Source organism: Cavia porcellus, unplaced genomic scaffold, assembly GCF_034190915.1.
Source record: "Cavia porcellus strain 051 isolate PalLab524CR breed Dunkin Hartley unplaced genomic scaffold, mCavPor4.1 scaffold_30, whole genome shotgun sequence".
Classification (NCBI taxonomy): domain Eukaryota; kingdom Metazoa; phylum Chordata; class Mammalia; order Rodentia; family Caviidae; genus Cavia; species Cavia porcellus.
Window position 1 is genome coordinate 27,918,968 of NW_026947513.1, and position 16,667 is coordinate 27,935,634.

The window sequence follows — 16,667 nt, forward strand, 5'->3', positions numbered from 1 at the left end:
TTTCACAACACATTAGCCAAATTCATCTTTGTTCCATCATGATTTGCAGTAATTTTCCAAGTGGATTCTAAAGTAATTGCAGATTTCTGGATCACGACTAACCTATCCCTTAATATTTTTTCGAGTTGTATTATTTCTTTTGGAAAATCTGTATTATAATGACTAATGCAAAAGTCAAGAAAATATTTCAGGTTTATAGGTCAGCTCTACTTACCAAGGGTTCGGCCATTACAACTTCAATTTTCTTCTCAGCTTGAACAGCAAATTCTGCAAAGAGGCTCTTGATGACATATTCACCGGGTTTGACGTCGGGGTCAATCGTAATGTTTGACATGATGATATTCTTTTTCCCCCAAGTGGAATGAAAGTTGGAAGGAGCACAGTACTTATTCACTTTGCTGACTGGTGCTGAAGCTAAAAGTAAAAGAAACAAAAGAATATTATATTATAATCAGCTCAGTGAGGCCCACCAACACCGTCTCATTTAATATGAGACGTCCCTAACTCTGTCAGATACCAGCCACTATTACCATGCTCACTTTCCTCTATTACATCTGCTGCCTTTAACATACTGCCTCATATCTACAAGGCAGTCATATATTTACTACGTATTGTTTCCTTGCTCTCCTAAGTGAGTTGCACAACAATCGGGATTTTCTCTTGTCCTTATAGTTCATGGATGAATCCAAGGTGTTTAGAACAATGCCTAGTTGTACTTCAGACGCACGGTATTTTTGAATAAATGGATGGGTTCTAGTCAGATGGTCAAGTGCAATGAAGGAGAAAAACCAGATGTGGATGAATGAGACATGATTTAAGACAGTGCTTTGCAAAGTGTGCTCACAGCAGGTCTCACTGAAGAAGCTACCTTTCAACACAGACCTGAAAACAGGATAGCAAGGCACAGTGCCAGACTAAGGAATAGAAAGACCGAGGTGGGAAGCAGGGGAGAGGGTGATGTAGAGGAGGTCAGAATTGTTAGTCAGGGTGCAAGTCACAGAGGACTTGTACAGAAATTAGATTATATTTATAAACAGCATTAAAACTCAGTGGAAAGCATTAATGTAGAGAGAGGTAAGGCATAACTTCTCTTCATAAGGATGTCTGTGGCTCCTCTGGAGATGAAGCTTACAGGGGCAAACAGAGAATAAGGGACAGTGTTGCAGAAATCCAGGTGAGAGCATCATTTAAGTGAGCAGGACCTGAGACTCGTCCTGTGTCAGTGGACGAGCTACGGAAGTGGGGAAAAGGAATGAATGATGACTCGTGGGATTTTTATTTTAATCACTAAACTGCCATCTATTCACGACAGGGATGACACAGTGTCTGGCAGTAGTAAGCTGTATCCTGCCTGGTGGGGCAAGAACACACAACACTACTTGCTACGCAGCTGTGCCTTTCTGTTCTCCTGACTACTTACCTGGGCAGCCTGGCTGACTTCTAGTGCGTGATTTACCCTGCCTTGGCATCTTCCAGCCTGATGTATATAGCACACACCCTCCCATCTTGTAATTTCAGTTCACATTACCCTTTGGACTTGCATAACTAGAGTATTCGTGAGGAAGCTGTAAATTTGCGCATCTTTACCTCAACCTAATCTCCAGATACTGCCTCTTCTCTATAAGCAAGTAGCAGCCTTACAATAATCCCATTCTCAAAAGGGGAGACAGAATGCAATCATCCAAACACTGGCTTGCTGCGAATGAGTACATAATGATAGCACAGTCAATTTGTTCTAAATACATAAATCTAAAACCTAATGAGAAACTTCTGTCAAGTGAAAGAAACCTATTCTACCAAACACATAGCATATGAAGACACAAAAATTTGTGAAAGTAAAGATTACTGCAAAATGTTAATCTTATTCCCCAAAGTAAGTACCTCTGTATCACAATAAGTTAAAATACATTATGTATTGTATTCTAGAACCAAAACTGTATAATAAAAACAATTCAAAACAAAAATTCACAGTCCTTCGAACATAGTGCACATTATTTCAAACAATGGCCTTATTGTTTTCTCAGTGTCATGATCCTACATTGTGTATTATTAAACAGGGAATCTGCTAACAAATGTCACTGCGAAAAAAGGAGATCGTAAAAAATTTTTATATTATTTTAGGTCAATAGGAGAACCATAAGTAATATCTCAAATAATTTGCCTTTGTTGACTTCTACTTCCTTAAAATTAGGCCTGAGCAAATATTCCTAGGTATTGTAATTATATACTTTAACATATTTCTCAATAAAGCCAAAAGCTTTAAGAAAGGCTTTATTTCTGACAAGACATCCAAGACAAAAATATTTCAAGTTTGAAAGCTCAAATTTTAGAAAAATAAATGTTTCTGATCAAATAAACTAAAAGAATTTATCTCAATTATATGTCTTTATAGGTATGTATTTAATAAATACATTGTTACAGTTATTAATATAAAAATTAACAATGAATAGTTTATTGAATTGAAATTTCAGGCCATAAAACAATCTGATCTCAATAACATGTGAGAAGCAAAACAAAATCCTATTATAATGCAACTAACAAGGCTACAAAAACATTTGAAATGACATTGTCAAAAAATGTTGAGTGATACAAGACAGTGTTCACAATATAGCATTAAGTGCAAAAAAAGGACTCTAAGTATATGTATTAAAAAGATAAAACAGACCTAGAGGCCAAGGAAAACTCCTGGCAGCACATAAAAAGACCAGAACTAGCCATTTCACTTCTAGTCATAAAATTCTAACAAAATCAATTAGAAAAAGAACAAACACCCTCAAATTAGAAATAGGACGAAAGAACAAACAAGTTGCAAAAAATAAAATAAAAGCTAATAAACAAAATGTTTAACCTCACTAGTGTGGTAGAAATAAATTAAATAACGTTTTTTCTTCTATCAAAGTTGTTCTCCCTTACTTTTAGCTAATTATGCTGTTCAGGGTTGGCGAGGATCCGTGAATTTTTCTCGTATTTGGCTAATAGGAGAGAAGCCAGAATGATCACCCTAAGCAGAAGGCCGCAGCTCGTTTCCACATAACTACATCAACTTGGTGACACCTGACTGCTTGAATTAAATATTTTATAATGTTAAATGGTAATATTTCTTCACCTGCTATTACAAAATTCTGAAAAATATATGTAAGCTTCAAAGGGAATAAAGATGTACACATTAGAAATAGTCATTGTACAAAAGAGAGGAAAAGAAAGTGCTCTAAACTATATAACTGCATGTATATTTAAGTGTATAAGATAGAAAATGATATCACAGAGTTTTATTGGATCATTGAACAGAACTGTTTGCAGTATCATTGTTGGAATGTCCACTCTACAAGCTTTAATTTTGTGACTTGAACAATTATTTCTAAGATGGCAATATGTAATCCATTAACTAATGATTTCCTACTGTTCATTTTTTTCTTCTGTAAATCTGTATAACTTGTACCCTTTCACTGTTTTTTTTTTCTTTTCTACTTAAATTAAAAAAAAAAAAAGATGTACACATAGAATGTATTTCCTAAGAACACAATTCAGGCATTGAATTACAAATAGTAAAAACCCAATGTTATATTAAGCATTCTTGAAGTATAAATCTGCTAAGCTCTAACTGCTAGTAACAGAAATAAAGCAGGACTTCAACATTTAAAAGTTAAGCATTTCTATTTTATCTCTTAATGTGCCACTAAAAAATAAATACTTATATTTTAAGTGGCTCTCTATATAGAGTTCTTATTTAGTATTAATAATTATCTTTTTCTTCATGCTCATAGAATTCCTATATCCTCATAAAATAAATTTAAATTCAGTCAAAGAGAAGAGATATATAACCCTTAAAATGACGCACGTTTGGGTTCATTACTTTTTGGTAGTAGGTATTAGTCTTGGTTTTTTGCTTGTCTATTTCATGGCGGTTTTGTCTCCATCACCTCTAGGTTCTGATGCAAAATACTTTTGACAGTTGTATCTCTCAAAATATATGAGGTTCTCAACAAGTGAAATCTGGGATTCCTACAAGTAGATGTGTTTTAAAAGATGTCAGGGGAACTATAAAAGCTGCCTCTAAACTCCCTCGGTCCCAAAAAAGAGGACTTAAGAAATAAAAATCACTATCCTTGCATCACAGATTTTTATATATATGCATGCATATTATGTGCAAATGTTTAAGTATAGTTTTATATAATACAAAATGTAATAAGCTATCATACGATTGCTTTTTATTTTAACAAATATTATTTATATGGCTAATGACAAATCTTTGATGACCACTAAAAAAGAAAAATTGTAACATAAATGGCCTGGGAACATAACAAAGGTAAATATATATATATATATATATATATATATATCTGAATTTAAAAAGCAAATGCAAAATTCTTAGTGTGAAAACTATTCCAGCTAGTTATTTCACGGATACCAACAAAGTGATTCTAAAAACACCATGTTGAAGGAGAAGAATAAAGTCAGAGGGCTGACACTACCTGGCTTCAAGACTTATTACAAAGCTACAGTAATCAAGACATTGTGTTATTGGCAGAAGAACAGACAGATCAATGCAACAGAACAGCCTACAAACAGACCCACACAAATACAATCCACTGATCTTTGACAAGGGAGCAAAGCCAATTCAAAAAGGAAAAGAAGACTCCAACAAATGGCGCTGGAACAATCAGACATTCAGATGATTTAAAAGACAATTTAGACAGATTTTTACCAGACATAAAAATGAATGAGAATTAGCACAGATCTAAATGTAAAATGCAAAACTATAAAAAGAGACGATCATGTGATTTTTTACTTTGGTGGTAACTTCTTACACAAATATCAAAAACATTACCCAAGAAAGAAAACTTGCAAAACTGGAATTAAAGTAAAAAATGTTAGCTCTGCCAAAACACAATCTTAAGAGAATGAAAAGACAAGTCACAGATTGGGAGAAAATTTTTGCAAGAAATACATCTAATAAAGGGTGGTATTCAAAATACATGAAGAACTCTTGAAATCTCTATACTTAAAAAAAAAAAAATCCAAAAAACCAGCTTTAAAAATGGGTACAAGTTCTAAACAGACACCTCACCAAGCACGACAAACAGATGGCAAATAAGCATATGAAAAGATGCTCAACCTCGTCTGTATTCAGCAAATGGCAAACAAGGAAATGTCACTACTGGTCTATTATAATGGCAAAACTCCAAAACCCTCACACCAGATCCTAGTGAAGTTGGGAATCAACAGGAATAATCAATCTGCCACAGGACAGGTACTTTGAAAAACAGTTTAGTGGTTTCTTATAAAACTAAACGTACTTTCTTTCACTGTATGATCCAGCAATCCTACTCCTGGATCTATACCCAAGAAAGTTAAAACATGTCCACACAAAAATATGTACACAGCGCTGGGAATACAGCTCAGTGGCACAGCACCTGTTTGGCAAGCAGGAGGTCTTGAGTTCAATTCCTAGTTGGGAAAAAAAAAACAACAAACTCTGCACATATTTGTAGCAACATTACTCAATTATCAAATTACAGAAACAACCAAGATGTCCCTTAGTAGGTAGCAGGTGGCTGGATAATCCAGACAAGAGACTATCAATCAAGACTAGAATGAAATTAGCTATCAAGCCATGAAAAGATGGAGGAATTCCTAAATACTTATCAGTAAATGAATGAAGCCAATGAGAAAAGACTACATACTGCATGATTCCACCATATGACATTCAGGAAAACTCAAATTTATGGCTAGCAGGTTGGAGACAGGAAGGGGTAAACTGGTTTTTAATAAAGTGAAAATACTCTACTCTGATATTACTATTGTAGGGATCATTACACATTTGTCAAAGCCTACAGACTGTGTAACACGAAGAGTGAACCTTAATATAAACTATAGACTGTAACATCAGTACTGTTTCATCAATGGTAACAAGTACAGCTCAGCAATGGCAGATTTTGAGACAATGAAATATATATATATATATTCATATTGTACTTTCTACTCAGTTTTTCTGTAAACCTGAAAATACTTTAATATATAGTGATTTAAAGGAAAGAAAAAACAAAGAAAAGAATATAAAGCCTTTCCCATTTCTATCAGGCAGAACCAAGTGCCTGGGAAGAATCAAAGAAAACAAATACTCGAGCTTAGGCAACGACATATTTGGAAGATGCTTTAGGATAAGAAATTTTATAATTAAGAATAAAATATCAAAAATATATATTAGTTTATATGCTAGACTAAAAGGAAAAATAAAGGAATTAGGGAATAATAAGCAATTTTTTTGGACTTTGAATGAGGACAGTTTGGGTGGGTTACCTTTCAATTAACTACATAAAGGAAAATTGTACATTTGAAAGCAACAGTATGTGAAGAGAAAAAAAAATGTAAGTATCACATATACTGAATGGTACAATATAAAAGCAACATTTAAGCACATCAGTGTCATTTTTTTTTTTTTGTCTTTTTCCTTTTTATCGGTACCAGGGATCGAACTCACGACTGCCTGCTTGCAAGGCAGGCGCTTATGCTGCTGAGCTAAATCCCCAGCCCAATCACATCAGTGTTAAACACAGCTTATTACAAACAGAAAAGGTGCTCTAGGACAAACGTATCCCAATATTTCTTTATCTTGGTAAAATGCTAAATAAGTGCTATTTACTTCTGATTGGAAAGGAATACTGTTTAATGTATTTTAGTCAAATATTATCTCACTTTATCCTAACGACTCTTATTTACCTACCCTGGCAAATGATTCTCTTTAAAAGTGTCCTGATTTGCAGCATTTGCCAATATCCATCTTGTAAACACTCCCACCATGTTTATTTCAAACTACCAATGGCATAACAACTGGCGAGTAGAGTGGTAGAAAGTGGACTGATATATGTGATGAGGAAACTGACTTCACGTTAATGTCACTTGTCACACGGGAATTGCAACACTAAAATGTAAACTCAGGTACTGATTTCCAAAAGCTTTCACTTCTTCCAGAAAGGTACAATCTTCTTTTAATGGTCTAGATTCTTCAAGTAGTGTTTGACTAGGCTAAGCATCTGCCAAATCATATATTATGGCTGCATCTTCTCACTCACTTGAAAAAAGGGTTAAAAAAGAGAAGATTTTTCTACTTTTGACTAAATTAATATTTATTTATATTTCCTTTAACTCTTTCTTCATTTACTCAGTATCATAAACTAAATCTATACTTAAATATGTTTTCTGATCTTTCGTTCTGCTCATTAACAATCTGTTTCTGTGATGGAATAGTAGTTTCAGTTATTATTTTATGATGGATCTTTTCACTTAGTAGCACAAATATTTCTACTTACTGAAACATCAGCAGTTATTCCCAATCACTTATATTTCCAAACTTACGCTCATCTCCAAACATTTATCTTACATCAAGATTCCGTATCTACAAATTGGCTTTCCTCCATTAACTCATCTTCTTTTGTGTACCCAAAGAAAAATACATTCTTTCCTTCATAGACCCTCTATCAAGTGCTCCTTCTGATCCTAAATCCTTCGCTCCTACTTTGTATGAATATGTTTTCCCTTGCTATTCAGTCTCATGCTTTTGCTCCTGGTTCAACTGTAACAGACAGAAACATTAAAACTTTTACTTGGTCTTTGAACAGCTGTTCTAAAATGTTTATCCTAACCTAAACTATTCTCACTGAAAACAGATTCTAAACATAGAAGTCCTATGACCTCTTTGGCATGTGTTCAATGCTTTTTACTTGAAGTCTACTTCAGAAATATCACTTATTACAAAGCTCAAGAAAAATGGCCTATCATCTAAATAATTCATTATTCACTCAGCTAGAAAATCCCTGGGGTGGCTGTTATTTTTTTGGTAACCTCCAGAAACTCAGATAAGAAACTATTCCAAAAATTCTGTGATAAGTGTTTTTCAAATATGCATGGACCTGGAAGTCAGCAGACATGGGCCCAAGATTTGTTTTTACTACTTATTATCATTATAATCTTAGTCCAATTATTTAATAACCTCTTTTGCTTTTCCCTAGGAAAGGAATAAGTTGAATTATACATTACTGAAGGGTATAGGTCAGAAGTAACAAGAAAGTTGTTTTCATTTTTGTTCTTTACTCTTCTCTCCATGAAAAGGTAATTATGGCAGACATCGTCTAGCTAGACATGTGCTGAGTGGTCACAGAGGAGAGCACTGCAGTGAGAAGCAGAACCCCAGAATCTTGCAGGATGCTGTCCTAAAACCTCAGGTCCCACAGGCTGGGGCAGGATGATAATTGTACATATTTATGCAGCCGCTGTCTGACTCCTAAGAAGTGGTGCACAGCCTAAACAGGTATATGACAGGGAGGAGGGCGCAGAGGCTGGGGTAACGGGAGAGAGCAAGGAGCTTCTCCCCAAGGGACTTCCCCCCTCCATCCTAACAGGAGGCTCACCCATGGGTCTGGAGGTGACTGGCTGCTGCTTTTTCCATCTCTCCTTAAAATACTGTAGCAGCTGACCCACACTGAACTGGCAGACAAAAAAATAAAACTGTAGACTGAAAAGTTTTAAGTCAGTATCATAGTGAGAACGGGTAGGAAAATGGAGCAGAGTAAAAATATTCGGAAATTTTAGAGGCTGGCCAGAAAAGTAACACTTATTAAGCTGCAGCAAGGATGCAGCTGCTGCTACAGATACAGAGAGGCCACGCGCTTTGCACCGAGACAGTAGAAAAGGTCCTGTGAAGGCATCCCCAAAATCGCCACAGCCGTTGCCAACACAGACACGGATACGAATACAGCTGGTTTTGAATTTTCCTGGGCAGAAACATTTCAGAAGAGACAGCTGCCCCAGGATTAGTCTCTGTGCTTAGCTGCCCCAAGGTTTTAAGGAGATCCCAGTGGACTGGACACAGACCTTGGTGTCATCCATATGATGCTTGTTTGAGGGCACCAAGAATACAAAGAATGGTGGGGTAAAACCAGCTTCCGCCAGATTTCACAGGAAAGCCTGAAAGGTTAGGTAAGGGGCTCCTGGGTTGAAGTCCTCCAACAGAGCAATGCCTGGAGTTTCGAGAATAAAATCAAAGCAGCAAAAGAGACACCATGAAGGAAGAGATGTTAGTAATGTGCAGCGTGCATCAAGGGCTTATTTTCTTTAGGGGTTCACAGCCATTTGCCTTGCACGTCAGAGAAGAGTTTGGACGTGGTCTTTGAACAATGCTGCAATGGTAAAGACTTTCAAGATTCTTACATGATAGACTGAATGTATTTTACCTTCTAATAAGGGCATAAACTTTAAAGGCCAAGCGAACACTATAGGTTAGATGTTAAATGCTCCCCTCCTAAAGTTCATGTATTAAAGGCTTGTTCCTCGCTATTGAGAGATACACTAAACTTTGCAGAGGAGAGGCCTTGTTGAAAGTCATTCAGTTACTGGTGACTCCAATTCCTTCCCTTTCTTCCTTTGCTTCTAAGCCATGAGGTGAGCAGTTCTGTTCCATTACATGCTCCTGGTAGTTTCCATTTTAGAAGATGGGGTTTCTATCCCAGAGGTCTAAAAACAATGGGTCCACCCAATCATGGACTGCGCTCTCTACCTTATAAGCCAAACTAAACCTTTTGTCATTTCAAATTTATTTATTTTGTTAGAGGGATGAAAATCAAAAACAGGTTTTAAAACATCAAACCTATTTCTATTGTTAAAAACAGAACCAAGCAAAGATGCTGATTCTTGCCTTATGATACAAATACCAACCTAGAGAAATCATCTAGAAGTAAAAATGAATAACAAGTTTTCCATTCACAAATATAAACTAGGTGGGGATAAATTTAATATAGGAAGCATAGGACTTACAGAAAAGAAACTGTAAGTACCGCTTAAAGAGGTCTGAACGCATGGAAAAACACAGATGGGAGGACTTCTTTTAAGTGGAAATTCTCACAAAATTTGATTTACATTAGATGTACAAATTGGTCTGTATTGGACAAGACTACATCAGAGTTTACCTGCAGGGATAAACATCTAAGATTTATGCCGCCATAGTTATTTATTTAAAATATATTTTAAACACAAATGCTTTCTAAACCAGAGGACCTTATGATTATAGTCAAAAAATACCTATAACAAGATTATCAAAATATCATGTATATATTATGTTCAAAAGGGAAAAGTCCAGATGCATACAAACTTGAAGATTCATTTTTTTTAATCTTACCAAAAAATTAAAGAGATTTAATGCATAAAGTAAGGGAGAGGAAGAATAGTCAGGAAAAAAACCTCAAAATTATAAAAAAAAAGACAAATGTACGAAATTGAATATAAAAGTTCAAAACTTTAGAGCTAATGATACCATAAACAAGAAAAGACAAAGCTGGTAAAGTATTTATAACTTGGATGACAGAAACCAAATCATTCAACAAACTCTTACAAAGTAATGTGAAAAAGACAACATAATACAGGAAAATTGGCAAAAGATATACATAGGCAATTCATATATAAAAAGTCTAGAAAGCCAACCAACATGAAAAATGCCCAAACTTGCTACTACCCAGAAAATGCAAATTAACCTGGCGATCAGAGTTTAAATTATGCACACCGAACTGGCAAATATTTTTAAAAATTATATCTACTGGGAAGTAAGGTACATGGGAAATGGGGCACAGCACGCTGCCAACCAAGGGAAAAATAAGTGGAGCAGGTGTTCTGAACGAAAGAATGAGCATTCTGGCCTCTGTAGCTGAGCGTAAATTCCGCTAATGTTTGAGCTTTCCAAGCAAGCTTCTCATTAGGATTTAGCTTTGCTGCGTGCTTACTTCACAAGGACAGCGGAGTACCGCGGGCCAGCTATACCATTAAGGTCCAGGTGGCATATTTCTCATTGTAAATGAGTAAACTGGCAAACTTCCGATTCCACTTCTTGAACAGAATTTCATATCCACTCTCAGCACAGTGGCCAAGCCAAGGTTTCTGACTTGATCCTGAATTTTGCCGGCTATCCTTGACAATATCTTAAATCACAATCAAAATCTCTGGCGCAGAGTCCAGGCATCTGTATGCTTTGGAAACTGTTCAAAGTGATTCTAATGAGGACCACTGCCTTACACTAGTCTCTTAAAATGGAACGACTGGCTGTATGTAATAGTATTATATTAAATTAATTTTGATCAATAAAAGTTTGAAAAACAGAATAAACAAGGAAATCTCTTTACATAGCACCACAAATGATACCCAATGGGCAGTTCAGAGAAATTTAAAAAGACAGACGTCAGGCAGCAGAGTCCTAGCAAGCAGAGTAAAATATCAGTGAAATAATTTTAAAAATCCAATTTTAAAAAGGCAAATATAAAACTCTATTTATGCCAGAAGTCTTGATGAGCTGGTTGTTCTCCTCGGATATCAGTCACTTTACTTCATTTAGGTTCACGCCATATACCACTCATCTCAGCAGCATTTCTAAGGAAGACACTGCAGTGACATAAACTTGAAAACCATTATTCATTTCTCTTGTGCCTTATGGTCTCTATTTAATCCAGTAATAAAGCTCTATCCCTACTTAAAGCAATCCATTGTGCTTTCTTTCTGCCTAGCTACATTTTAAGTTTGGCATCTATTAATACTCAGTGCCCTCGACTCTCAAGATCTTCCTGCACAGTTCTCCCTCCCTCTTAGCAGATCAAATATCCTAAAGTAGCAGGTCCTGAATACTTTCCATTCCAACCATAGCAGGGTCTGTACATCAAAACCATGGCACACTGCATAAAAGCACATTAATAACCTTCTCTTCAAAGGTATTTCTAAAGCTGTTTCATTGGAATCATCTTTTTCTTTTCTTTCAAACTCCCTAAAAATGGCTCATTCATATATTGTTCCAAAATTTTATGTGAAACATTTTAAATAAAAGAGTATTCGGTATATTTAATAAAAGACTGCATTTGTTGTTACATTGTTACTATACATGCTAATGGACCTTAATTTATTTATTTTTTTTTTTTTACGAAAGCCTTCACTAACTCCTTTCTGTATCACTAATATAGCTGAAAATACAGCTTATAAAAACAATTCAGATGGTTTTTCTACTATGATCTTTGATGATTTATGTAATTTGTTACCCTCTTTAAGAGTATGAATCTAATAATTTAAAATCTGGCTTCTACAGTCTTCCTCACTCAAATGAGCTTGCCCGTCTCTTTTGGTAAGGCTCTTAAAACTACTCATTTTAGGTAGATATTTTTGAATTGGGAAATAATAAACTTAATAAAAACCAACTAGTAGGTCCATAATAGTCAGAAATCCCATCAAGCAGTCAATGTTTTGTGGCATCCCACATCAACAAACTAAAAAGAATAACCACGAGGCCTCAGCCATTCCATCCTGCAAAGGCTAGCAAACTGTCTTACCAGTGTGACAATGAGATAGCAAACGTGGTCATTTCAAAGGGGAAAAAAGTCTAAGAATTTAACCAATTATGGAACAGATCACAACCCAGTGATTCGAGACCATGACACTGGCAGTGCCTGTGACAGTCCAGATACTTGTCAGGCACCATACTTATCATACTAATCCATGAGAACATGTAATATCAGGACTTCATTTTATCAAGGCTGGGTTTGTTTTTGAAGAGCACTTCATTCTCTTCAAGAGCAAAGCAGGTTCCATATTTGGAGGAAAATGAAATACCAAAGAATTGGACAAGGTAAGGCTTCACAAGAAAGAAATACCAGTAACTAAAATAGTTCCCCACACACTAGACATCAGACAGAGTCAGACCAAAATTGGTAATGAGGTTGGGCTGATGCTGAGTCATCTGTATTAGTCTCTCCCAAACTGCATCTCAGCATAGAGAAAGACCCAGAATCTAATGAGAGACTGAGTTTATACACATCTGCTGCAGAGAGCACAAAACAGGGCAGGCTCCTGGCATCAGGGTTTACTAAATAGATGGTTAGAATGGAACATAACTATAATACTCATATTACATAGGTAAATATTTTCACATATTTTCAGTCACCTATGAATAGTGTTAGTCTTTTCTGATTCTGAATCTCATTCTTAAACTACATTTACATACTAATCTTTATCAATGTAAAAGTTTAAAGCAAATTAATGAGTTAGAATACACCTATACTTATACAACAGTTTTAGTCTTAAAAGGGAAATGTCTTTTTGTAAATGAGCAATATCTAGGTTTCTGCTGTTGTTGCTGTCTTTTTGAAACAGGGTTTCACTATGCAGGTCAGGCTGGCCTCAAACTTGAAGCAATGCTCCTGTCTGAGCCTCCTGAGTACTGGGATTACAGGCGTACGCCACCACACCTGGCAATATATCTAGTTGCAAGGAGTCACAATAAATAAAAGGGTAAACAATCTCATGATTCTAAGTTCAGTAACAATTGGAGCTAGGAAACACAACTTCAAAAACCAGTCTTAAAGTTTCACCCTTAACAGCACATTTGGGTCAGCTTCCTTGTCCAGAATCCATTTCCTAAAACAGATTTCTCTAAGAGGATGAGACTGCATTTTGGCAACAAGCAATAGGTGATTCTTTTCCACTATGACCAACGTTAACTCTCAACAGAAACATCCTTTAAATTAATGTCAGTGACAATGTAAACTACCTTTCAAGACTTATTTTTACAGAAACCTAGTTAAAAGTCTCCTTCACTTCCTATGTCTAACCCAAGGTTTACTGTTCCTACCACTGAAAATTTTCTCATATTCATGATTCAACAAGCTAATCATCTTAAGGAGCTTTTAAATCTCCGAGGTACTAAGCACTGTATACTTGTTCACCAAATAAGGCACTACCCGCATCTCACATCTGGTCTACTGAAATAGCACCCTAACAACTCTCCCTCCATACATGCTATCTCTCTTACCCTTTTATGCTCCCATCCCATCAAAGGCAGAAGTCCAATACAATGATCCCAATCACTGTCACAAATTCCCATCAAGGTCCCCATTTCCTTTATATTTTAGGATTAAGACTGCATTAGTCAGCTTTCTGCTGGTATGACAAAAATCCCTGACACAAATGAACGTAAAGAAGGAAAGCTTTATTTTGGCTTATGGTTTCAGAGGTGTCAGTCCATGGTTGGCCAGTTCCACTGCCGTTAGGTCTGTGGTGAAATAGAAACATCACAGTGGAATGGTATGGCAGAGAAAAGCTGCTCACCTCAGAGGACAGCCAGCAAGCTGAGAAAGGAAGAGACAGAGAGAGATAAAGGGGCCAGAGACAGGACGTACCCTTCAAAAGCACACCTAGAATGACCTACTTTGCCCAATAGGGCCATACCTCCTAATAACACATTTAGCTATAAATTCTTCAGTGGGGTCTACATGGTCTAGCCCCTGCACAATCTGACAGCCTCATTCTCATCACTCTCTCCACACTTTCTGTTCCAGCGAACCTGTCCCTATTCCGCTGAGCCTGATATTCCTCCTGCTCACCTATCCTTTTGCCAAATAGTTAGCTATTTCTTACTTTAAAATTTGCATAGATACTCCTTACTTAAAATATGAAAAAGTAAAGGAAATTGGTTAAAGACTCTGGTGTGTGGGATTTTAAAGGGAGTCACAGGGTATTCATACAGTTCATTAGTTTATCTAAGCCCCAATTTAATCCTCCATAAAAACAGGAAATTGTCAACTGATGAAAAACCCAATGTTATATTCATGCAGTGGAACATTATTCAATCATAAAAAGTAATGAAATACCAATACCTGCTATATCGTGCATAAACCTTAGAAACATAGTAAGTGTAAGTTGCAAAAGAATACCCATTTTATGATTCTATTTATATGGCGAGGGTAGGCAGATCCATAGTGACAGATTAATGCACATGGGGATTCCTCTTGGGGTAATAAAAAATGTTCTATACAAAAGTGTCAGTTGTACACTTTGTCAATACACTAGGAATAAGCAAACTAAACACTTGGAACAGGATGAATTTTACAGTGCAGGGCACCTCGGTTCACAAACTTCATCACAAGCTGCATGAACTGAGGTTTCACTGGATGTGGACTACTTCACCAGGAAGCTGTCTTTAGAAACAGAAGTAACATTTCTCATCAGATTTTCATGATGATTACATGAGATTTAATGAGTGCATGTGCATATGAGTACACACAAAAGTGTGCACACACACAGTATTTAACAAAATACCAGGTCTGTAATTCCTCCAAAATAAATGGTCTTATTTCAATCAAATAACAGTATGACTATATATAACTCAGATGAATATACTGTCTTTGCTGAGTGTCAATACTGGCTTACTATTTTTGCAATCCAGGAAAAACATCTTGGAGTATTAAAAACTACTGAGGACTTTCCCATTGTGCAGCAACCCAAGTAGTCTCAGCAAATTTAGTTCCTCAAGGTACCATATCTTATTCACATTTTAATTTATAGGACTGTGGTTAAAGCTGGTTAATTTGTTCTTTCTCTCCGATAAAAATGGAATCTTTTGAAATGCCAGCTGTCATGTAAAATTACATAAGCAAAATAAATTTTATAAATTAATACGCTTGCCAGAGGTATTATGTGGACAATGCATACATCTGTGGCCTTAATTAACATTGTAGATAGCAACCGGGCAGATCTCAGTGCTGAATCTTGCTTTGTCTTACCAATTCCAGGGAACTAAGCCAATCTTTAAATGATAACATCCTCACTACACAGCTGGTTTAACAGAATGTTCCTGATTCAGTTTTTAGAAGAAGTAATGCCTAAAACAGTTGGCGCAAAGACAAAATCCTGAATTTAGGCCATATGAATGTCACTTCATTGTTGTGACTGAAAGAAAGAAGCTCAGCGATAATCAAACTTCAGCAGCCATGTGCATCGACATTCTGCCAGCTAAGCAGGCCCTGAACTCACAGGGCCGGGGGTGAGCAACATAAAAAGCGAGATCTCACATTAACACAATCATGCAAATGCATCTCATAAACAAACATTATTATAATTAACAATAAAGAACCATCATAATACACACTTGCTGTTAAGGTAGGTTTAGTAAGAACCTAAAGTTTTCCCTTTTCTTTTTTCTTTTTCCTTCAAGAGGGTAGAGGGTAACATTTGAAATACTGCACGTAAGTTATTTAACAAAAAATCTTTCCCATTTCCTTCTTCGTAAACATTATTCATCAGACATTTCTCTGTCCTTCCCAAGAGTTTCTTGAAGTAGAATTTAAAGGAAAAATTTTTTAAATCACAAAAGTATTCTTTTGTGTATTCTCGCTTCAGGAATTATTTCCTCGAGAGACATCGTTAAGTATATTAATAATCAAATAAAAGAGGATGATATATTTACCCTTCTACTGTTTTTTACTATAAATTCATTCCAACAAAAACCACTGCATTCCTACCTGATATCTGAGGTTAACTACCCATTAAGGATACAGAGAAGAGCACAGGACAGGGGAGTCTACCCTCAAGAAGCTTACACTTGAGGACGGTATGGTAATGATATGATGTCCGCAATGAAGAAGAGGGCAGGTCACATTTAAGCCATCTAGCAGACTGAAAGGACGAGCCTAGAGAGACGAACAAGAACTCCTTGTGAAGCAGGCAAGGGCTGGAGGTGCACAGCCGGAAGAGGAAGAAACAAATATGAAGACAAGGCACAGGCCACAGCCGGAGCAAGTGTGGCCAGAAGAAATGGACAGAATGAACAAGCGCTACAGGAGGAAAAGGTTTCTGTCACAGGGAACAGA

General features: G+C 36.2%; 1 protein-coding gene across 10 annotated transcripts in view; it reads right to left on the bottom strand.

Annotated features, from left to right (window-relative positions):
• The window catches only part of Fryl (FRY like transcription coactivator), a 245,919-nt gene that overhangs the window by 129,099 nt on the left and 100,153 nt on the right, over positions 1 to 16,667 (bottom strand). For all 10 annotated transcript variants that reach the window (XM_063240342.1, XM_063240343.1, XM_063240344.1 and 7 more), the window contains one exon: positions 215 to 414. In XM_063240342.1, coding sequence (XP_063096412.1) covers positions 215 to 334 — 120 coding nt within the window. In that variant the 5' untranslated portion in view covers positions 335 to 414. The remainder of the gene's footprint in view (positions 1 to 214; positions 415 to 16,667) is intronic.